At 44.1% G+C, this 25,504-nt stretch overlaps 1 protein-coding gene across 1 annotated transcript in view; it reads left to right on the top strand.

The window, feature by feature from the left end:
- Positions 1–16,762, top strand: part of LOC126354239 (collagen alpha-1(XVIII) chain-like) — a 504,706-nt gene extending 487,944 nt beyond the window's left edge. The window contains exons 19-20 of the mRNA XM_050003737.1: positions 6,165–6,280; positions 13,456–16,762. Coding sequence (XP_049859694.1) covers positions 6,165–6,280; positions 13,456–13,750 — 411 coding nt within the window. The 3' untranslated portion in view covers positions 13,751–16,762. The remainder of the gene's footprint in view (positions 1–6,164; positions 6,281–13,455) is intronic.
- The last annotated feature ends 8,742 nt before the right edge of the window (positions 16,763–25,504 follow it).

The raw sequence follows: 25,504 nt of genomic DNA, 5'->3' as shown, positions 1-25,504 counted from the left end.
CCTCGCCCCCCTCCCCCCTGCATTTCCTTGTTCCAGTCGCGAAATGATTTTCTTTCACGGTCCTTTGTGAGATATACGGGAAAAAATGTGTTAGGTAATTCTTCTTACAATTACGACTGCGTACCACGTCATATTATTGAACACGTCTCTTCCAGTGTTTGGCGTTTTACTTGGGTTGGTATCCCTGACACGTTTCTCGTTCGTACTAAATGAATCCGTGATGAAATATGCTGCTCTTCTTTGAGTCTTCTCTGTTTACCGTAAATAGTACCCAGTAGAGGACACAGGCTGAGACAGGATACTGAGGAATCGGTCGAATTAGATTTTTCCCTTTCGCGGAAGAATCCTGAGTACTATTCCAGTGAATCTGAGTCCAGCTTCTACCTTCATTACGATGCTTATTATTTGGCGCTCCCCACTGTTCATTGGACACATTCCGGATATTTAATGGATGTATTAAAAACTGCACCAGTCACTTTAGAAATTTTCAAGGTGCTATATCGTTAGACAGCCTTCGATGCTTTGCAGGCTCAATAAATAAAAAGCAATCACAGATTTTTTTATCAGTCCGTGATGATGAAAAAACATGGATATCGATGGCCCAAACGAATGAAAGGTGCTTTCAGTAGAGAACAATAACTACAATATGAGAAACTGCACCTACGTCATTATTCGAGCAAAAAATTACTGATGCCGGAAAAGTTTTGCTTTAATTACGCATAGCCCGCGACTAGATCCGCGTGAACTCAAAATTCACGAGGAAATAGCACCCATTAAAGAGCAGTGCCCACGTTTGAAAGCTGATGCGCATACCGTCAACATATAAACTCAGCCTTCCGGGAAAGATTTTTGCACGACGGACAAATGAAGATCTGAAGGAAAAACTCGTCTAAAGGGAGCGTTGGATGGTATTCTTGACTAAGAAGCCCCAACCGGTTGGTTCGGCCAGCCAGCTCGAAATGGTTTTGCCCTTCGCGCCTAATGAAATCTTTACTTCGCAATGCGTGATTTGTGCCTGAATGGTAACTTGTGCACAGTGTTTGTCCTATTTATTGCGATCAGACAGGAAGAGAGTGGTTGGAACTCTGTGTGCCGGCACACAGCCTGCTACTCTGGAATAGAAACGCTGGGGTTTGGGGTCCACCGAGCGGAACGTCCCCATCTGGCGATCAGGTGGACAGATTGTCAACATAATATCACGTGCCCTCGCTCCGTGGGACACTGCCCAGACGCTTGGAATTTCACCCAGGACGCTGGCACACCGTCAGGTAACTACAGTGCTGGCCATTACAATTGCTGCACCAAGAAGAAATGCAGATGATTAACGGCTATTCATTGAAGAAATATATTATGCTAGAACTGACATGTGATTAAATTTTCACGCAATTTGGGTACCTAGATCCTGTGAAATCAGTACCCAGAACAACCATTTGTTGTTATTGTTGTTGTGGTCTTCAGTCCTGAGACTGGTTTGATGCAGCTCTCCATGATACTCTATCTTGTGCAAGCTTCTTCATCTCCCAGTACCTACTGCAACCTACATACTTCTGAATCTGCTTAGTGTAGTCATCTCTTGGTCTCCCTCTACGATTTTTACCCTCCACGCTGCCCTCTAATACTAAATTGGTGATCCCTTGATGCCTCAGAACATGCCATACCAACCGATCCCTTCTTCTGGTCAAGTTGTGCAACAAACTTCTCTTCTCTCCAATCCTATTCTATACTTCCTCATTAGTTATGTGATCTACCCATCTAATTTTCAGCATTCTTCTGTAGCACCACATTTCGAAAGCTTCTATTCTCTTCTTGTCCAAACTAGTTATCGTCCATGTTTCACTTCCATACATGGCTACACTCCATACAAATACTTTCAGAAATGACTTCCTGACACTTAAATCTATACTCGATGTTAACAAATTTCTCTTCTTCAGAAACGCTTTCCCTGCCATTGCCAGTCTACATTTTATATCCTCTCTACTTCGACCATCATAAGTTATTTTGCTCCCCAAATAGCAAAACTCCTTTACTACTTTAACTGTCTCAGTTCCTAATGTAATTCCCTCACCATCACCCGACTTAATTCGACTACATTCCATTATCCTCGTTTTGCTTTTGTTGATGTTCATCTTATATCCTCCTTTCAAGACACTATCCATTCCGTTCATTGCTCTTCCAAGTCCTTTGCTGTCTCTGACAGAATTACGATGTAATCGGGGAACCTCAAGATTTTTATTTGTTCTCCATGGATTTTAACACCAACTCCGAATCTTTCTTTTGTTTCCTTCACTGCTTGCTCAATATACAGATTGAATAACATCGAGGAGAGACTGCAACCCTGTCTTACTCCCTTCCCAACCACTGCTTCCCTTTCATGTCCCTCGACTCTTATAACTATCATCTAGTTTCTTTACAAATTGTAAATAGCCTTTCGCTCCCTCTATTTTACCCCTGCTACCTTCAGAATTTGAAAGAGAGTATTCCAATCAACATTGCCAAAAGCTTTCTCTAAGTCTACAAATGCTAGAAACGTAGATTTGCCTTTCCTTAATCTTTCTTCTAAGATAAGTCGTAAGGTTAGTATTGTCTCACGTGTTCCAACATTTCTACGGAATCCAAAGTGATCTTCCCCGAGGTCGGCTTCTACTAGTTTTTCCATTTGTCTGTAAAGAATTCGCGTTAGTATTTTGCAGCTGTGACTTATTAAACTTATAGTTCAGTAATTTTCACATCTGTCAACACCTGCTTTCTTTGGGATTGGAATTATTATATTCTTCTTGAAGTCTGAGGGTATTTCGCCTGTCTCTTACATCTTGCTCACCAGATGGTAGAGTTTTGTCAGGATTGGCTCACCCAAGGCCGTCAGTAGTTCCAATGGAATGTTGTCTACTCCGGGGGCCTTGTTTCTACTCAGGTCTTTCAGTGCCCGGTCAAACTCTTCACGCAGTATCGTATCTCCCATTTCGTCTTCACCTACATCCTCTTCCATTTCCATAATATTGTCCTCAAGTACATCGCCCTTGTATAGACCCTCTGTATACTTCTTCCACCTTTCTGCTTTCACTTCTTTGCTTAGAACTGTGTTTCCATCTGAGCTCTTGATATTCATACAAGTGGTTCTCTTATCTCCAAAGGTCTCTTTAATTTTCCTGTAGGCAGTATCTTACCCCTAGTGAGATAAGCCTCTACATCCTTACATTTGTCCTCTAGCCATCCCTGTTTAGCCATTTTGCACTTCCTGTCGATCTCATTTTTGAGACGTTTGTATTCCTTTTTGCCTGCTTCATTTACTGCATTTTTATATTTTCTCCTTTCATCAATTAAATCCAATATTTCTTCTGTTACCCAAGGATTTCTAGCAGCCCTCGTCTTTGTACCTACTTTATCCTCTGCTGCCTTCACTACTACATCCCTCAGAGCTACCCATTCTTCTTCTACTGTATTTCTTTCCCCTATTCCTGTCAATTGCTCCCTTATGCTCTCCCTGAAACTCTGTACAACCTCTGGTTCTTTTAGTTTATCCAGGTCCCATCTCCTTAAATTCCCACCTTTTTGCAGTTTCTTTAGTTTTAATCTACAGGTCATAACCAATAGATTGTGGTCGGAGTCCACATCTGCCCCTGGAAATGCCTTACAATTTAAAACCTGGTTCTTAAATCTCTGTCTTACCATTATATAATCTATCTGAAACCTGTCAGTATCTCCAGGCTTCTTCCATGTATACAGCCTTCTTTTATGGTTCTCGAACGAAGTTCTAGCTATGATTAAGTGCTCTGTGCAAAATTCTACTAATCGGCTTCCTCTTTCATTTCTTTGCCCCAGTCCATATTCACCTACTACGTTTCCTTCTCTTCCTTTTCCTACTTCCGAATTCCAGTCACCCATTTTCGTCACCCTTCACTATCTGAATAATTTCTTTTATTCGATCATACATTTCTTCTATTTCTTCGTCATCTGCAGAGCTAGTTGGTATATAAACTTGTACTACTGTAGTAGGTGTGGGCTTGGTATCTATCTTGGCCACAATAATGCGTTCACTATGCTGCTTGTAGTAGCTTACCCGCATTCCTATTTTCCTATTTATTATTAAACCTACTCCTGCATTACCCCTATGTGATTTTGTGTTTATAACCCTGTAGTCACCTGACCAGAAGTCTTGTTCCTCCTGCCACCGAACTTCACTAATGCCCACTATATTTAACTTTAACCTATCCATTTCCCTTTTTAAATTTTCTAACCTACCTGCCCGATTAAGGGATCCGACATTCCACGCTCCGATCCGTAGAACGCCAGTTTTCTTTCTCCTGATATCGACATCCTCTTGAGTAGTCCCCGCCCGGAGATCCGAATGGGGGACTATTTTACCTCCGGAATATTTTACCCAAGAGGACGCGATCATCATTTAATCATACAGTAAAGCTGCATACCGTCGGGAAAGATTACGGCCGTAGTTTCCCCTTGCTTTCAGCCGTTCGCAGTACCAGCACAGAAAAAGCCGTTTTGGTTATTGTTACAAGGCCAGATCAGTCAATCATCCAGACTGTTGCCCCTGCAACTACTGAATAGGCTGCTGCCCCTCTTCAGGAACCACACGTTTGTCTGGCCTCTCAACAGATACACCTCCGATGTGGTTGCACCTACGGTACGACTATCTGTATCGCTGAGCCACGGAAGCCTCCCCACCAACGGCAAGGTCCATGGTTCATGGGGAACGGCCTTGATATGCCTGGGCATTGAGTCAGACCTTGGATGTGGTGTACAGGTACAGATGCCCATGCAGTCTCAACACGATACCACAGTTCATCACGAGTAGTGACTGGCGCATTGTGACGAGCGAGTTGCTCGGCCACCATTGACCAGGCGTTTTCATTTGGTGTGAGATCTAGCGAATATGTTCTCCAGGGCAGCAGTCGAACATTTTCTGAACGCAGAAAGGCCCGTAGAGGACTTGCAACATGCGGTGGTGCATTATCCTGCTGAAATGTAGGGTTTTGCAGGGATCGAATGAATGGTAGAGCCACGGTTCGTAACACATATGAAATGTAATTTCCACTGTTCAAAGTGCCGTCAACGCGAACAAGAGGTGACCGAGGTATGTAATCGTGGCACCCCATACCTCCACGGAGTGTGATACACCAGTATGGCGATGACGAATACACGCTTCCAGTGTGCGTTCACCGTGATGTCGCCAGACACGGATGCGACCATCATGATGCTGTACACAGAACCTGGATTCATCCGAAAAATGACGTTTTCCCATTAGTGCACCCAGGTTCGTCGTTGACTACAACATCAGAGGCGCCTCTGTCTGTAATGTAGCGTCAAGGGAAACCGCAGCCATGGTCTCCAAGCTGATAGCCCATGCTGCTGCAAACGTCGTCGAACTGTTCGTGCAGAATGGTTGTTTTCTTGAAAACGTCCCCATCTGTTGACTCAGGGATCGAGACGTGGCTGCACGATCCGTACAACCATGCGGATAAGATGCCTGTCATCTCGACAGCTAGTGGTACGATTTCGTATTACCCACCTGAACCCACCGTTTCCATATTATGCTGACAGTCATTGGATCTCGACCAACGCGAGCAGCAATGTCGTCATACGATAATCCGCAATCGCGATAGGCTACAATACGATCTTTTTCAAAGTCGGAAACGTGATGGTACGCATTTCTCCTCCTTATACGAGGCATCGCAACAACGTTTCACAAGGCAACGCCGGTCAACTGCTGTTTGTGTTTGAGAAATCGGTTGGAAACTTTCCTCATTTTAGAACGTTGTAGGAGTCGCCACGGGTGCCAACCTTGTGTGAATGCTCTGGAAAGGTAATCGCTTGTATATCACATCATCTTCTTCCTGTCGGTTAAATTTCGCGTCTGTAGCGCGTCATCTTCGTGATGTAGCAATTTTAATGGCCAGTAGTGTACAAACTGTAGGCCGTCACCTCTATATACGGGGGTAGGATTCGAAGCGGCTACCTCCGAGCGCCACAGCACGACAATGCGACCTCACAGCTGATTGTAATATATGTTTTTCACTCGAGAAGTTACGATTTACTATACTCCAAGAAAATACTATAAAGATCGTAATGAAGCGGTCATAAATCGTCACCAGACGAGCGATCTGGGCTGTCTATCTCATTGTACTGACAATATGCTTCTCTGTTTGCAGGGCGAAATCTTGTTCACTTCGTGGAGAGATATGTTCAACGGTGACGAAGCACCCTTCCCGCGAGCAGCGAGAATTTTCAGCTTCAACGGCAAGAACATCATGACCGACTACGGCTGGTAAGTCCATTTGTTGAGGTCTAGTCAGTCGCTGTGCTTTATGAAAGCGACAGACGTTAAGTGCCTGTGGGCAACTAGATAAGCTGTTTCTTTCTTTGCTTATATAGCAGCATCTACCATCAGCACATACGACGGGCGTTCGGTAAGTAACGCAACATATGTTTCTTCTTGACTAATTTCGTTTGATAAATGAAGAATTTATTGAGGGACGTTGTGGAGCATTCTTGCTTCAGCCCCTATAGTTTCACGAATTTCCTATATATGGCTGTGCTACACATATACTTCAAAATTGCGTCTTGACGGAGGTGGGTCACAAGCAGAGAGCTGTCGTTAAGTTTCTTTTAGTCGAAAAGAAGAGCTTCGCAGACATTCGCTGTCGCTTGCAGAGTGACTACGGAGACCTGACGGTGAACAAAAGCGCGGTGAGTCGTTGGACGAGGTGTCTGTCGCCATCGCAACAAGTTCGCGTAAACCTATCCGATCACCCGCGTGGCCGCCGACCGCACACATCTGAGACACCTACGATGTTGAAACGTCAGGACACGCTCACTGGAGAATATTGACTAATTACCATCAAACACCTCGCTGCACAGTTGGACGTCTCTGTCGCTAGGCACTCTCGTCCATTACTTGGGATACTCAAAAGTGCCCAGTGTGTTCCTCGAAGAAGACCAACGAAGGACTATCTGTGCGGAATTGCTTGCTCGTTACGAGACTGAGGGTAGCAGTTTTATGTCGAACGTGGTTCCATCATTTCGGACCGTAAACAACGCAGCGAACCGTGTAGTGGCGCCACACCACGTCTGAAGAAAAAGTTCGAAGTCGCACCCTCAGACGGTAAAGGCGTGGCCATCGTCTTCTGAGACTCAGGAGGGGTTGTTCTGTTTGATGACCTCTCTCATGGTGCAACGATCGACTCTGGGTACCGGGTGATCAAAAAGTCAGTATACATTTGAAAACATAATAAACCACGGAATAATGTAGATACAGAGGTAAAAATTAACAGACATGCTTGGAATGACATCGGGTTTTATTAAAACAAAAACGAAATTTCACAAAATGTCCGACAGATGGTGCTGGACAGCAAAACGTCAGTGACAGCGCATGACAATCGGGAGCTGCACGACGAGAAAGACACGGTATTGGTTGGATTTACCACATCTACAGTTAACGGTCCTTTTTTCTTCCAGGAAATGCGTGATTCTGGTTTTGTAACTGCTACCGTGACGGGTGAGAGGTACTCCGATATGTTACGGAATCGTATCATCCCCAGCCTGGATGATAAACACCCGCTGGAACGTGCGATGTTTATGCAGGATGGCGCTCCATCCCATTTTGCTAGACGCGTGAAAGCTCTTTTACGTGCTTCGTTTGGTGATGATCGTGTGCTCAGCCGCCACTTTCGTCATGCTTGGCCTCCCAGGTCCCCAGTCTACAGTCTGTGCGATTGTTGGCTTTGGGGTTACCTGAAGTCGCAAGTGTATCGTGATCGACCGACATCTCTAGGGATGCTGAAAGACATCCGACGCCTATGCCTCACCATAACTCCGGACATGCTTTACAGTGCTATTCACAACATTATTCCTCGACTACAGCTGTTGTTGAGGAATGATGGTGGACAAATTGAGCCGGCCAGGGTGGCCGAGCGGTTCTAGGCGCTTCAGTCTGGAACCGCACGACCGCTACGGTCGCAGGTTCGAACCTTTTCTCGGGCATGGATGCGTGTGCTGCCCTTAGGTTAGTTAGGTTTAAGTAGTTATGAGTTCTAGGGGTCTGATGACCTGAGAAGTTAAGTCCCATAGCGGTCAGAACCATTTGAACCATTTGACATATTGAGCATTTCCTGTAAAGAACATCATCTTTGCTCTGTCTTATTTTGTTATGCTTATTATTGCTATTCGGATCAGATGATGCTCCATCTCTCGGATATTTTTTGAAATTTTATGATTTTTTTGGTTCTAATAAAACCCAATGTCATTCCAAGCATGTGTGCCAATTTGTACCTCTCTATCTACATTATTCAGTGATTTATTCAGTTTACACATTTATACTGACTTTTTGGTCACCCGATGTATTGTCCTACGCTCAAAAAATTGAAGAAACTTCTGCGTGTCTGTCACCACAAAAAGCTAACGAAATTCCCCATGAGAACTCAAGGTCTCTTACAAGTCTACGCACCAGAAAGAAGATATCGAAACTTCACTGGACTGTTCTCCTCACCTTCCCTACAGCCTGGACCTCGCGACCTTCCAACTTCCACCTGTTTTGCGCAATGAAGGATGCCCTCAGCTGGAAGCAGTACGTGGACGACAGGGAGGTTATGTTGCCGGTGTAGTAAGACGGTGGCTCTGACGTCGACCAGTGGAATGGTAGCATGCGGGATTACAGGCCCTCACCGTAAGGCCCTCGAATTGGACGGAGATTATGATAAAAAATACGGTTTTATAGATACAAGTGGAATACCATGGTGCGTTGTAATCCTGAATAAAACCAAACATTACTTACTGAGCGCCCCTCGTATTATTCCATGTCTCACTTACTTTGTTGTCTATTAATTTACTTTTTTGTTTTGTTTGGCGAATAGTTGGATACTATGTTTAGTAACGGCTCACTTATAGTTTACTTCATTACTCAACCCTAGTTGTCTGCGAATATTTTATATAGTGCCATCTAAGAAGATAAGCACGGTCCATACTGGAGGAAACTTCTCTCTCCGATTATAGTAAAAGAGAAAAGAATGTTGCGGAAAGAGCGATGTCAGGAACTCGGCCCCGTTGTGCAGACCTTGTCTGAATTTGTGTAGCACTGGGCAGCCGACGCCTCGGTGAGAATGGGGCAGCCGCCAAAGAGAATACGACCACGGTGGCCATACAATAAGTATATTTAAAATATGCAGTAATAAAGGAGTCCTCTGTTTAGCTTGGTATCGTAAAGGTACACCTGCATAGTTCGAACTCATTTTAATGCACATTGTTGTGACTTGTGCGACAGGTGAAACTGGGCAACAGTACCGGTACACTACTGTATAAATACGAGGAAATAAGTGATGTGTACCAGAACACGGTTCCTGGACCAGCCCATATTTCCATTTGTCCTTGGCTGCTTCTGTAAGCGTGCTCGGGTAGCCGAAGCGGTTAGAGTGGCCGCTCTCGACAATTAGGAAATCCGGGTTCGAGTCCCAGTCCGGCAAAAATTCACATTTGTGCTGAGGTATTCTACAGCAAAAGTGGAACCATAATCACATTTTGCGAGTTAATTCTTAATTTAGGTAGCGGTTATTGGCTTTATGCTTACAGCCACTGCCATTAAGAGCTTTGAGCGCCAAATTATTGTTAACTGGCAGGAGTGTGACTCATACTGACATGAACTGAGTGAAACATAATGAAATACGAGATGCTCCAGTCTAGCAATAAAGCGACGCATTTCACAAGGTTGAATGCATTCAAAGATAGCTGCAGTCTGTCTAGAAATACTGAGTAACCGACACACATTTGTAATAATTATTTCCGTTCCTTCTGCTATTTCACTGCCACCAGACTGTATATTTAAAAAAAGAATCCTACGAATTTGTAATGAACTGCTACGCCGTAAAGAAAATTAATTAACTTGACCTTTGACTTTGAAAAAAAAAATGGTTCTGAGCACTATGGAACTCAACATCTTAGGTCATAAGTCTCCTAGAACTTAGAACTACTTAAACCCAACTAACATAAGGACATCACACACACCCACGCCCGAGGCAGGATTCGAGCCTGCGACTGTAGGAGTCGCGCGGTTCCAGACTGAAGCGCCTAGAAACGCACGGCCACATCGGCCGGCCCTCTGACTTTGACACAGATAAGACAGCTACTGGGTTTAAACTCTCTTTTGATTTTTTTCTAGGTGCAGAGGTTTTAAAATTTTGACCTGTATAACAAAAAAAGGCAACGTCTTTAACATACAAGGTGACAGCGGAATGTTGCACGTCGTTCGGGACACGATGGTAGCAGATTCGCACAGTACTGTTAATTCGCGAAGAAATCACTATGCACTGGACTGCTAAACAGAATACTCGTTTCATGAAGGTCCGAGTATCCAACATCGAAAAAATGATCGTAGACGATACGTACCTTTTTTTTCGCCAAAAATTTTTACCCATGATAATTGCGATTACAAGTAGTATCTCCTCTGCACTTCAAATTATGTCTGTTATGTCGTCACAATTATGATGGTGCATCATGGCTGGTACTGACAGCAGGAATATCACAGTAATACACTGCTGGTCATTAAAATTGCTATACCACGAAGATGTCGTGCTACAGACAAGAAATTTAACCGACAGGAACAAGATGCTGTGATATGCAAATGATTAGCTTTTCGGAGCATTCACACAAGGTTGGCGCCGGTAGCGACACCTACAACGTGCTGACATGAGGAAAGTTTCCAACCGATTTCTCATACACAAACAGCAGTTCTCCGTTGTTGCCTGGTGAAACTTTGTTGTGATGCCTCGTGTAAGGAGGAGAAATGAGTACCATCACGTTTCCGACTTTGATGAAGGTCGGATTGTAGCCTATCGCGATTGCGGTTTATCGTATCGCGACATTGCTGCTCCCGTTAGTCGAGATCCAATGACTGTTAGCAGAATATGGAATCGGTGGGTTCAGGAGGGTTATACGGAACGCCGTGGTGGATCCCAACGGCCTCGTATTACTAGCAGTCGAGATGACAGGCATCTTATCCGCATGACTGTAACGGATCGTGCAGCCACGTCTCGATCCCAGAGTCAACAGATGGGGACCTTTGCAAGACAACAACCATCTGGACGAACAGTTCGACGACGTTTGCAGCAGCATGGACTATCAGCTCGGAGACCATGGCTGCGGTTACCCTTGACGGTGCATCACAGACAGGAGCGCCTGCGATTGTGTACTCTCCGACGAACCTGGCTGAACGAATGGCAAAACGGTATTTTTCGGATGAATCTGTTTACAGCATCATGATGGTCACATCCGTGTTTGGCGACATCCCGGTGAACGCACATTGGAAGTGTGTATTCGTCATCGCCATACTGGCGTATCACCGGGCGTGATGGTATGGGGTGCCATTGGTTACACGTCTCAGTCACCTCTAGTTCGCAATGAAGGCACTTTGAACAATGGGCGTTACATTTCAGATGTGTTACGACTCGTGGCTTTACCCTTCATGCGAACCCTGTGAAACCCTACATTTCAGCGAGATAATGGACGACCGCATGTTGCAGGTAATGTACGGGCCTTTCTCGATACAGAAAATGTCTGCTGCTGCCCAGGCCAGCATATTCTCCAGATCTCTCACCAATTGAAAACGTCTGGTCAATGGTGGCCGAGCAATTGTTTCGTCTCAAAACGCCAGTCACTACTCGTGATGAACTGTCGTATCGTGTTGAAGCTGCATGGGCAGCTGTACCTATACACGCCATCCAAGCTCTGTTTGACTCAATGCCTAGGCGTATCAAGGCCGTTATTACGGCCAGAGGTGGTTGTTCTGTGTACTGATTTCTCAGGATCTATGCACGCAAATTGCGTGAAAATGTAATCACATGTCAGTTCTAGTATATATATTTGTGAAATGAATACCCGTTTATCATCTGCATTTCTTCTTGGTGTAGCAATTGTAATGGGCAGTAGTGTATTAGTTACGAGCTCCGCTACGTTATTACTACTTAAGTTTTTATTTCATTCACAAAAATTATGAAAATATGAATGTGTTGCATACGCACATTCAATAAAAGTAAGCGCTCTTTTCTCTTCACATAACAGATATGACGCAAATAACATAAGAGTATTACTATACTCCAAAGAAGCGTCCGTTCACAAAATGGTTGAAATGGCTCTGACAAGGGAACCTCCCCATCGCACCCACCTCAGATTTAGTTATAAGCCGGCACAGTGGATAGGCCTCAAAAAACTGAACACAGATCGATCGAGAAAACAGGAAGAAGTTGTGTGGAACTATGAAAAGTAATCAAAATATACAAACTGAGTAGTTGATGTGTAACATAGGCAACATCAAGGGTAGGCTGAGCTCAGGAGCGCCGTGGTCCCGTGGTTAGCGTGAGCAGCTGCGGAATGAGAAGTCCTTGGTTCAAGCCTTTCCTCGAGTGAAAATTTTATTATCGCAAAGTTATGATCTGTCCGTTCATTCATTGACGTCTCTGTTCACTATAATAAATTTAGTGTCTGTGTTTTGCGACCGCACCGCAAAACCGTGCGATTAGTAGACGAAAGGACGTGCCTCACCAATGGGAACCGAAAACATTTGATCAGAAGGTCATAGGTCAACCGATCGCTCCACAGGAAAGCACGTCTGATATATTCTTTACGAGACTGGTGACGGCGTCACATGACAGGAAAATGTTGTCGACCCACCTAACTTGTACACTAGGCGAATGGGTAAAAAATTCTTCTACCTTGCCCGATTTAGGTTTTCTTGTAAATGCGATAATCACTCCAAAAAAGTGATGAAAATATAAGAGTTTGTCACATAAACCGAAAATAAAAAATTAAAACTTTTTGACTCGAGTGAACACTTGAACTAAGGACCTCTCGTTCCGCAGTTGCTCACGCTGACCACGGGACCACGGCGCTCCTGAGCTGATAATGTACTTGATGTGCCTTATGTTGCACATTAACTACTCAGTATATTTTGCTTATTTTTCCATAGTTCCACACAACTTCTTCCTGTTTTCTCGATTGATCCGTGTTCAGTTTTTCAAGGCCTATCCACTGTGCCAACTTATAACTACATCTGAGGGGGTGCGATGGGGAGGTTCCCTTGTGAGCACTATGGGGCTTAACATCTATGGTCATCAGTTCCTTAGAACTTAGAACTACTTAAACCTAACTAACCTAAGGACATCACACAACTCCGAGTCATCCCGAGGCAGAGAAAATCCCTGACCCCGCCGGGAATCGAACCTGGGAACCGGGGCGCGGGAAGCGGAAACGCTACCGCACGACCACGAGCTGCCGACTGTCCGTTCACATTGAGAGGGACGTTACACAGGGTAGATTCTTTATGTCCCGGTATGCTCCATAGAAACTCCATCCGCATCAAAATGATTGACAATACTTGCGGTTAGCATACCACCTGTGACAGGCTGTGAGAGCGGTAGGAACCGAGGAAGCGAACCGACGCAGAGACGGCTGTTGCAGGTCGAAGAAGCTGGTGTGGCACGGCTCGACGCCGGAAGGGGAACGCAAGATGGACGCCTACTGCGACGCGTGGCAGTCGACGAGCGGCGAGGGTCTGGCGTCGCCCCTGGCGTCGGGGCGGCTGCTGGCGCAGGAGCGGTTCGCGTGCGGCGCGCGGCTCGCCGTGCTCTGCATCGAGGCCAGCAGCCAGCTGCCGGCCAGGAGGCGGCGCCGCGGCGCCGGGGGCGGCGGCGGCAGAGACGAAGATGACGACGACGCGGGAGAGTACCGGCCGCTGGACGACGAGCACCAGTGAGAGCAGGCGCCGAGTCTGCCGGAAAACGCCCGCGACAACACAGAACAGACAAGAGTGTGTGCCGGGAGTTTTGGACTACTGTGCATGAAACACAACACCCCGTAATCGTCTGACTCTTGTGTACTGGCGTAGGCTTCCACCCATGAGTGTCAGATAGTATGTGTTCATCACGGAAAAAGTAAATTTTAACATCTTCCGTACACTCTTGCACAAAACGCCCATTGCACTTACAAACTATTACAGATCGTTTCTGCGACTGGCTCACATGATACCACTCTACAAATAGAATCAAAAACGTATGATATCTTCATTTTCTTTCTTACATGTAATTCCCCCCTTCGATCTAATCACTTGCTGTTTCAATTTTTTTCACAAATACCCTGACTGAGGTAAACATTAGTATGAATATTACACCTACTAACAACTTACATAAAAAACTGAAAACTGCTTAACACGGATGTTTTTCAGTTGCCCCTTTCCAGTAAATATGAATACTGCAGTTTTGATTTTATAGTCTAGGCAGTTTATATACGTTGTAATCTACCTATCTATGTGTCCCACAAGGAGCCATGCACTATGATTGTGGCAAAATGGTGTGCAATATTCCCTCACTTCACAGAGTGACAAATAAGTGTGTCCATATATCTTAATAACACTAGTAATATCTAGTGATAATTAATGACACATAATATGGACAACAGCACTTCAAGTATCATGTGCACACTCAATACATTTTTTATCGTTGCTGATGTATGTGTGATACCTTTCTAATTCACTTGTCGTAAGATGTATTTCATGACAATGTATGTGAATACTAGTCATCCAAGACGTTATCAGTTAAATTCATATGAAACTGTTAGATTGAGGAACTGTGAACCTGTAGAAATACTACAGGTATGACTCTATCTGGTACCATAAATATCTTACCCATTTTCTCGAGCAGCTGTAAGTCTGCACCGATAGATTAATTTTATTTGATTCATCTTTCTATTATTACCATTCTACTGTATAGTAATGAATATCTCTTTGTCTAATGAATTCAGGTTTTGATAGACATTCCTTGCAAACAATATTTGCAGAGTTTTAATATATACTATTCTATGTCAATGTGGTGAAAACAAGAATTGCTCTCTATATGTTTACCTATATCTGTCCATTAAGTTTGATCTATATACAATTTAAATTTTTAGAACTCATACTCCTTATATTTTCTTCTATCACTGTCATATTGTTATGAATGCTGCAGTGATATATAATGCACTTTGCCAGATGACAAAATGTTACGTGATGTTTAGAACATAAATTGGTTGAACTATATTTTCTGACCATGGGAACTCATCGTAAATGTTTTGGAATACAGTAAATGTAACTTGGAATAATTTTGGTAGGCTTCCCATCATAACAAATATAATATGTAGCTTCGTTTTGTCCTTTGAATAGAAATAACATGCACAGTAACTTTATTTCAACATAACTTTCATTAAAAATTCTTTTTTGCTTAAATATTAACTGTTTATACTTATACAGCGTTTTAATCAAACAATGTCAAAATAATATTTTCATTCTGCATTTGATTATTATTTCAGGGATGATGATGAAATTATTTAATTTTCGAAACACACTTAAATGTACTGACAGAGACAACAAATTTGTCAAATCTGAGACATGTAGTGCATTTATCAACAACAAGAATGACCGTCCTTAATTTTATAAGCTTATACTGAATGCTCATCTACATGTTACTTAATTGGACAATACCAGGTTCTGAGATTCCTGGGCTATATTTAAACCTCCTATTTGTTAGCACAGACTCTATTAAAGCTACCATAAACTTGAAAAGAGTTTATAATACTTAATAATTCAAGAAGAAAAAGGTGCAATTTTAACTTGTGTCACAAGATAGAGTGTACATTAGTTGGCAGTGTATATAACAAACGTGTTACATTTACAGAAAATAATAAAAGTGACTTTATTTTTCAACGCGTTAGTGTGCTACACGAGGCAATGTTGGCACAAATATTCCCCAAGACGGGCAACTTCGTAAGATATGTGTGTACAGAATGTTGTTTAGTGCTTTCACCAAACACCTATTTTGAAGTCGCTATAAGAGATGTAGAACTGTAGGAATGGAAGAGTTGAGTGATTTTTAAGATAGAAGATCGTCTGTGTTGTGCGCGGTAGCTAGCTTATACGTGGCGATGCAATACTGATCCCTGTTCAGAATCCGGCCGCTTGAATTTTTGTACAAACTTTAGAGCGTTCCTTACTTATAAACGTGCCATAATTGCAGATATTCTACCTACCGTCTGCGTAACATGAATATTTGTAAAGTTGTGAACGAACAAATGTCTGACCATCGTTTCACTGATAGTGTTTAATTCATCTCCTTCTCTTACACTATTTGCGTCGACAAGTAATGTTTGTATTCAGGGATCACTTTCTTCTGACAGAACAGACGTAAAATATTCCTTGACAAGGCGAACAATTCCACTGCCATGTATTATTTGATATTTGCCGTAATATAAGATGTACTTACTGTCGAATTGTTAAACATTTTTTCTCTAATTAATTATACATATCCACGACTATTTAACATATCTCCTTCGTACTTCAAAGACTTGCAAAAGATTTTATTATTGTTTCAAAAAAGTGGAAATTTGATGCGTATCTGTTCAATGAACAATGAAGCTAAAGTCTTACTTCACATTTTCATGCAACTGAAATCGTTATACGTTCTGGCGTGTGCAGTCATTCGGCTGCCTACCTTACTTTCTCATTTTTGCGAAAGGGGTGTTAAAACCACGAATAAAACCAAGTAAACTTAAAATGTCTGAAACTTCATGTAAGAATGGAAGTTTATAAATGTTGCCTAACTGTTAAACAACATCCTTCCTTCTGTACCCAATACTTTTTGTCTAGTTAAGAATAACACTGTTGATGTTTAGAAGCTGTGTAGATCAATTATGATTTCAGTTACACTGGTATAAGAAATAAATCTATGTCGAGTGTTTACGTTTGTTATTGTCTTTACAAGTAGTCCCGTTACTTCCTATTCCATTTTCCAAAGTGTGTGATACTCATTATTCAGCAGTTACGTTATTCATGGAGTGGTGAATTTTCTTCGAAATACAGTGTTTCCAGATGTTTGCTGAGAAATAAGGTGAGTTTTCTAGACTGTGAGCATGCCATCTATACAGTCTCCATTATAGTTAACACAGAAACTAATGCAGGGAAAGTACACGAGACAGCAGGATAAGCACTCTGTTACCACAGGTCCGCGAACTAGCTGCTTGTGAGTTAACTGCTAACGATACGCCGCTGAATCCATTATGAAATAGTGCCTCACTGAGCACAAAGCATTTAAAATGTAAAATTTTTTTTAAGTTCTACCTGACTTGTCTCAAATTACACCTATGGCAAACATTAACAAGGGATGAAATACACCTTCAGCACGTTAGGTGTTACAATTTCCTGTACACTCTTGCCCGCTGGAGGAGGTCTTTCACATGACGTCCTCTCACTTGGATACAATACTAACTTAACTGTTGTGTCTGCCGTGAATTACATATACTTAACGCCCCCAAAACACCTCGTGACGCTAAACAAGACTGTAAAATTCACTGCACCATATTTTCAACGATATTCAACTCACGAATGTGGTCAAGGTGATGAACTGGTCAAAATGAACCTGTAACTTGGCCTCCAAGGCCAACAGATCGCAATACTCTGGAATTTTTTTCTCACTGGGATCATATCGAATGTGAAGTGTTTAACGTTTCCGTCGAAATATTAAAAAAACTGGATTTATTACGGTTATTTTCGATCCAGTAAACAGTGGAGAGCGGGAATAATAATTCCTCCAACACCTGTAGGAGTGTACTTCAATCTCCAAGACGTTTCCGGTGTCGATGCTTAAGAGACCAAAGAAAACACGCAGTTTCCACTCTAAAAGTGAGATATAGAGAATCTACATCTACATCTACATCTACATCCATACTCCGCAAGCCACCTGACGGTGTGTGGCGGAGGGTACCCTGAGTACCTCTATCGGTTCTCCCTTCTATTCCAGTCTCGTATTGTACGTGGAAAGAAGGATTGTCGGTATGCTTCTGTGTGGTCTCTAATCTCTCTGATTTTATCCTCATGGTCTCTTCGCGAGATATACGTAGGAGGGAGCAATATACTGCTTGACTCTTCGGTGAAGGTATGTTCTCGAAACTTTAACAAAAGCCCGTACCGAGCTACTGAGCGTCTCTCCTGCAGAGTCTTCCACTGGAGTTTATCTATCATCTCCGTAACGCTTTCGCAATTACTAAATGATCCTGTAACGAAGCGCGCTGCTCTCCGTTGGATCTTCTCTATCTCTTCTATCAACCCTACCTGGTGCGGATCCCACACTGCTGAGCAGTATTCAAGCATTGGGCGAACAAGCGTACTGTAACCTACTTCCTTTGTTGTCGGATTGCATTTCCTTAAGATTCTTCCAATGAATCTCAGTCTGGCATCTGCTTTACCGACGATCAACTTTGTATGATCATTCCATTTTAAATCACTCCTAATGAGTACTCCCAGATAATTTACGGAATTAACTACTTCCAGTTGCTGACCTGCTATTTTGTAGCTAAATGATAAGGGACCTATCTTTCTATGTATTCGCTTCACATTACACTTGTCTACATTGAGATTCAATTGCCATTCCGTGCACCATGCGTCAATTCGCTGCAGATCCTCCTGCATTTCAGTACAATTTTCCATTGTTGCAACCTCTCGATACACCACAGCATCATCTGCAAAAAGCCTCAGTGAACTTCCGATGTCATCCACCAGGTCAGTTATGTATATTGTGAATAGCAACGGTCCTATGACACTCCCCTGCGGCACACCTGAAATCACTCTTACTTCGGAAGACTTCTCTCCATTGAGAATGACATGCTGCGTTCTGTTATCTAGGAACTCCTCAATCCAATCACACAATTGATCCGATAGTCCGTATGCTCTTACTTTGTTCATTAAACGACTGTGGGGAACTGTGTCAAACGCCTTGCGGAAGTCAAGAAACACAGCATCTACCTGTGAACCCGTGTCTAAGGCCCTCTGAGTCTCGTGGACGAATAGCGAGAGCTGGGTTTCACACGACCGTCTTTTTCGAAACCCATGCTGATTCCTACAGAGTAGATTTCTAGTCTCCAGAAAAGACATTATACTCGAACATAATACGTGTTCCAAAATTCTACAACTGATCGACGTTAGAGATATAGGTCTATAGTTCTGCACATCTGTTTGACGTCCCTTCTTGAAAACGGGGATGACCTGTGCCCTTTTCCAATCCTTTGGAACGCTTCGCTCTTCTAGAGACCTACGGTACACCGCTGCAAGAAGGGGGGCAAGTTCCTTCGCGTACTCTGTGTAAAATCGAACTGGTATTCCATCAGGACCAGCGGCCTTCCCTCTTTTGAGCGATTTTAATTGTTTCTCTATCCCTCTGTCGTCTATTTCGATATCTACCATGTTGTCAACTGTGCGACAATCTAGAGAAGGAACTACAGTGCAGTCTTCCTCTGTGAAAAAGCTTTGGAAGAAGACATTTAGTAATTCGGCCTTTAGTCTGTCATCCTCTATTTCAGTACCATTTTGGTCACAGAGTGTGTGGACATTTTGTTTTGATCCACCTACCGCTTTGACATAGGACCAAAATTTCTTAGGATTTTCTGCCAAGTCAGTACATAGAACTTTACTTTCGAATTCATTGAAAGCCTCTCGCATAGCCCTCCTCACACTGCATTTCGCTTCGCGTAATTTTTGTTTGTCTGCAAGGCTTTGGCTATGTTTATGTTTGCTGTGAAGTTCCCTTTGCTTCCGCAGCAGTTTTCTAACTCGGCTGTTGTACCACGGTGGCTCTTTCCCATCTCTTACGATCCTGCTTGGCACATACTCATCTAACGCATATTGTACCATGGTTTTGAACTTTGTCCACTGATCCTCAACACTGTCTGTACTTGAGACAAAACTTTTGTGTTGAGCCACCAAGTACTCTGAAATCTGCTTTTTGTCACTTTTGCTAAACAGAAAAATCTTCCTACCTTTTTTAATATTTCTATTTATGGCTGAAATCATCGATGCAGTAACCGCTTTATGATCGCTGATTCCCTGTTCTGCATTAACTGATTCAAATAGTTCCGGTCTGTTTGTCACCAGAAGGTCTAATATGTTATCGCCACGAGTCGGTTTTCTGTTTAACTGCTCAAGGTAGTTTTCAGATAAAGCACTTAAAAATATTTCACTAGATTCTTTGTCCCTGCCACCCGTTATGAACGTCTGAGTCTCCCAGTCTATATCCGGCAAATTAAAATCTCCACCCAGAACTATAACATGGTGGGGAAATCTACTCGAAATATTTTCCAAATTATTCTTCAGGTGCTGAGCCACAACAGCTGCTGAGCCTGGGGGCCTATAGAGACATCCAATTACCATGTCTGAGCCTGCTTTAACCGTGACCTTCACCCAAACCATTTCACAATTCGAATCTCCGTCAATTTCCTTCGATACTATTGCACTTCTTATCGCTATAAACACGCCTCCCCCTTCACTGTCCAGCCTATCTCTGCGGTATACATTCCAATCCGAGTTTAGCATTTCATTACTGTTTACGTCTGGTTTCAGCCAACTTTCTGTTCCTAGTACTATATGGGCGTTGTGACCGTTTATTAATGAGAGCAGTTCTGAGACCTTTCTATAGACGCTCCTGCAGTTTACTATAAGCACATTAATATTGTTATTCCTTGTTGCATTTTGCCTACTCCTGCCTTGCCTCGTCTCAGGAGGCGTCTTGTCGGGCCTAGGGAGGGAATTCTCTAACCTAAAAAAACCCCATGTGCACTCCACACGTACTCCGCTACCCTCGTAGCCGCTTCCGGCGTGTAGTGCACGCCTGACCTATTCAGGGGGACCCTACATTTCTCCACCCGATAGCGGAGGTCGAGAAATTTGCACCCCAGCTCTCCGCAGAATCGTCTGAGCCTCTGGTTTAAGCCTTCCACTCGGCTCCAAACCAGAGGACCGCGATCGGTTCTGGGAACGATACTACAAATAGTTAGCTCTGATTCCACCCCGCGAGCGAGGCTTTCCGCCTTCACCAACTCCGCCAGCCGCCTGTACGAACTGAGGATGACATCTGAACCCAGACGGCAGGAGTCATTGGTGCCGACATGAGCAACAATTTGCAGTCGGGTGCACCCAGTGCTCTCTATCGCCGCCGGTAGGGCCTCCTCCACATCTCGGATGAGACCCCCGGCAAGCAGACAGAGTGAACACTGGCCTTCTTCCCCGACCTTTCCGCTATTTCCCTAAGGGGCTCCATCACCCGCCTAACGTTGGAGCTCCCAATAACTAATAAACCCCTCCCCCCATGTGCCTGCTCGGACCTTGCTGAAGGAGCAGCCACATGTCCACTCACAGGCAGAGCGGGCGATGCCACACGGCCAGCCTCCACATTGACCCTCCGCCTCGTGCGCCGCCAACGCCGCTGAACCCGCCACTCCCCTTGGGGAGAGGGTGGCCCAACCGCGCCCGGTACCCGCGAAGATGTCTCGACAGCAGGGACAGTGGGTGAAGCATGTAACACCTGGGGTGTACCTTGCGACGCACCAGACTCCCCACTGCCGCTACACTCCGAGGCAGCAGCCTGAAGACGGCTGACCGCGGCCATCAACACGCTCAGCTGTTCGCGAAGAGTGGCCAGCTCCTCCTGCGTCCGTACACAGCAGCCACACATCCTATCCATCCTAAGAAGTCAATTTACTATAGAGTGTTAATAAACTTTTAAATAGACTGCTAATTCACTAAAGGCGGTTGATTATTGACTAAAGTGTGATTGCTAACCACTCCTTGTAGAAAACAAGGAAAATAGCACTACCTGTCTCTGGACTGTATTCAAAACAAACACTAGCACTACTAGCACTATGGCTGACTAAAGGGACTCTCTGACTGTATTTAAAACAAAGACGAGATCTATGGAACACTTAATAGCACTCGACTATTAAAGCTTCCTAAAAGCAAAAACACGCAGAAGAAGAAGTGACAAGTAAGAAAAATACAGTTAATACTTAAATTAAGGTAGCTCGCTGCACAGCAGACGTGAAGCAGACGGCGGTTAGGGCGACACTGACACTACTGGCACTATGGCTGACTAAAGGGACTCTCTGACTGTATTCAAAACAAACACGAAATCTATGGAACACTTAATAGCACTCGACTATTAAAGCTTCCTAAAAGCAAAAACACGCAGAAGAAGAAGTGACAAGTAAGAAAAATACAGTTAATACTTAAATTAAGGTAGCTCGCTGCACAGCAGACGTGAAGCAGACGGCGGTTAGGGCGACACTGTGATTATTTAGTCATTACTCTTGTCCAAATGCCTATGATTATTCACTCCACCATCTCTTGTCTGCTTTCACTTGCCTGCCAGTCAATATTAACAGCAACCTAAGACTATTTTGGAGATCATGCATTTGCGTACAATGAAGTGCTGTCTGAAAGAAAGAGCGCAAATTGCACTGTCAAATTTTGATAAGTAATCAAATTGGTGCAATGAATGAAAAATTCCTATTAATGTTGAGAAACTTAAAAGTGTTTACTTCACATAATCTAAAAAAGTAGTATCCTATGAGGCTACAGTATCACTGAGCTAAAATTAGAATCATTCCATTTTTGATAACACCTAGGTGTAACAGTTTGTGGTGACAAGAAGTGGTATGATCACAAAGAATCAGCTGGTAGTAGACTAGGGATTATTGGTACGATATTCCAAAAACACGATCTAAATGAAGGGACATTATTTACGAAACACTGGTTTGGCTCATCCTAGAATATTGCTCAAATGTGTGGGACCTAAACAGGATTAACAGAAAACACTGAAGGTGTGTATACAAAGAAGGCTAGACGTATGGAAGAAGTTAGGCTGGACCCTCAATAATGTCATGTACTTGAAAATAGATACTAAAAATTCACTAGAAGTGTATTTTCAAAATCTGGGCGTCAGTATTATAATGGTAACATAAGAATACACTAGACAACCCAAATTATCGTTCAGATATGCGCTGCGAAGATAAGCTAAGCCTAATTAAATGGCGCTGAGATGCATTTCTGCCGTCATCCTTCCCACATTTCGTACACAATGCGATGAGGAACATGCCAATACTCAGTACAACGAAAAATACCCTCTGCTACATATCGGTTTATAATTAAATTTTCCCTATTTAACACATTGTAATACAGAAACTAATTACCGTACAAATACCATGCTTCGTAACATTAACGTCCAGAGTATGAGGTGCATGGTTTCCATGCGCCACAGCGCCACCGTCCAGTTCCAATAATGGCCTCCGGGTGCTGTGATCAGTCATCGTGATTCCTAGTCTCACACACCTGACCAGTCGAAGTGCACTTGTTGACGTGTCAACGAGAGGAGCAGGGCATTGTTGGTGAAGCTCTATTATCAAAACTACAGAAATGCTGCAGCTGCAATTCGAAAATATCGCCGGCTGAAAGGATTACAGAAGGGTCTTCTTTCTCCGCCTGCTGTGTGGAGTATGATAAAGAAATTCGGATCATCTGGAGAACTGGGCGTCGCTCCGGGAAGAAGCCGATGACAGGTTGGACCGCAGGTGCAATCGCTGCTGCTATGACAGGCAAGCCTGCGTGCAGTTCCCGATCGTCACGCAGTGATCGTGCTGCGTCACGACAGTTGGCCATCCCGTGGTCCGCTATACAGAAGACGCTTTGAACCATTCTCAAATGGTATCCATACAAGATCCATATGGTACAGCAGCTTGAACCACAGGACACACAACGACATGTTGACTTCGCTCTCCACTTTCTCACAAGGATTGAAGTTACCAAGCGCCGGCCATAGACCATCCTATTGACAAACGAAGCTCATTTTTCCCTGATGGATGAGGTGATGATGATGTTTGGTCTGTGGGACGTTCAACTGCAGGGTCACCTGCGCCTGTAAAAAGTACCAATTTTTACACAGCCCAATTTTTGTGCACAGTCCAGTCTAACCACCGACACGAATGATGATGATGATGGTGAAATGATGAGCAGAACACAGACACCCAGTCCCCAGGCACAGAAAAATTCCCATCCTGGCTTGGAATCGAACCTGGGAGCCCATGAGCCATAGGCAGCAATGCTAGCCACTGGACCACGAGCTGCGGACACGGGTGAGGTGAACACAAGGAACTGCTGAGTGTGGGGATCATCAACTCCCATCACTATGCAAGAAGTTAGTCCTTATGGTGAAGGTGTCACCGTATGGTGTGGCCCCGGTTGGTGCTGAAGGACCAAAGATGTGCCAGCGATACTGGAATGCTTCGCTTGCATGCCATACCCGCCCTACAGGGAAGAGACGCATTGAATTCAACAGTTTATATGCAAAATGGAACCCCACCGCACATCGCTCGTGAAGTTCTTCTGCTTCTCCGAAATACATATGGAAACGATCGAATTATCAGCCGATCGTTTCCAAATGCTTGGCCAGCACGATCACACGATCTCACTCCCTGTAATTTCTGGTTGTGGGTCTACCTGAATGGTTGGGTTTACCAGCGAAACATTCACACATGTGCTGATCTGAAGCGCAGCATATCAAGAGAGGCAGACAGAATATTTGCGGACATGCTTCGATGTGTAGCTGGGTGACATCTCTTGATGCTAGTTAGCTGTGAGGATGAGTATTGCTGCAAAGGCCATTCGATTCTAAAGCATTATATCTGGATGAAAAACACTAAATAAATTACTTTTTCTCTCTTAACAACATGTGGGCAGGGTGAGTTCTTCCTTGACTCGGGTATGAGGTACAATGAAACAGCATTTATACGTAAGACAACTTTTTAATTGAAAGTTTTGTGCAATGGTTTCCTTACTGTATTGTTCAGCCTGGGAGAGCAGCAGCTGTGTCGTTTGCGAAGCCTTGCTGCGTGAGCAGCGGCGTCTGATTACGCTTGGCGGTGTATATTTCGTGTCGCTGTTTCGCCTATTTGACTGGAGACGCGCATCGCTAGGTGGCCCATTTAATTGTTGAGAACGAAGTCGTGAATCGGATGGTGATACCTCGGATGTGGCTTCCCAGTGTTTCTCTTCTCTATGAGGCCGCGTGTGTCAGTGTTGTGCGTCGGCCAGTGGAGCGGTGCGGCGGGGGAAGGCCAGTGTCCCGGACTCTAACAACGGACTCCAGCTTGCCTGTCTTCGGCTGTCAGATCTTCATCCCAGCTCACAGGTGACTTCTGATGTGAGGCCGTCTTCTTTCCATCCTCACGTGTCACCCAGGTACATAAAAATCAAATACCTTCTGTCTTCTGGCACCGAGGCTGCTGCTTGCTGTTCCATTACAGCGACGGACTTCGTGCTTCTGTGTACGATGTAGACTCTTCCTGCATGACGGTCTTCAGCACCGACTCAACTGTACTGGAACTGAACTCGAACCGAAACGGAACTGAAAATTACTGTTCGGCCCACTGCATCTCGCGTATTTATTCACTTCAGTTCACTGGAGGTGAACGACTTCACGGTCATTGCCTCTTCTGTCACGTTGAAAAGCTTCTCGAAGAATCTTCTTAACGTTGGTCATTGGCTCTTGGAATGTAGGCGAGGGGATCACATGTAACAATTGAGAAACACGTGAGCCGGTCGGTCGATGCCCTGATGACTGAATCGACAGCTACTTCTTATGTGGGGAGGGCGATGGCCCCTCCT

This window comes from Schistocerca gregaria, chromosome 3, assembly GCF_023897955.1.
Source record: "Schistocerca gregaria isolate iqSchGreg1 chromosome 3, iqSchGreg1.2, whole genome shotgun sequence".
Taxonomy (NCBI): Eukaryota; Metazoa; Arthropoda; class Insecta; order Orthoptera; family Acrididae; genus Schistocerca; species Schistocerca gregaria.
The sequence above is the reverse complement of the archived record's forward strand: the minus strand, read 5'-3'. Positions and strand labels throughout refer to the sequence as shown.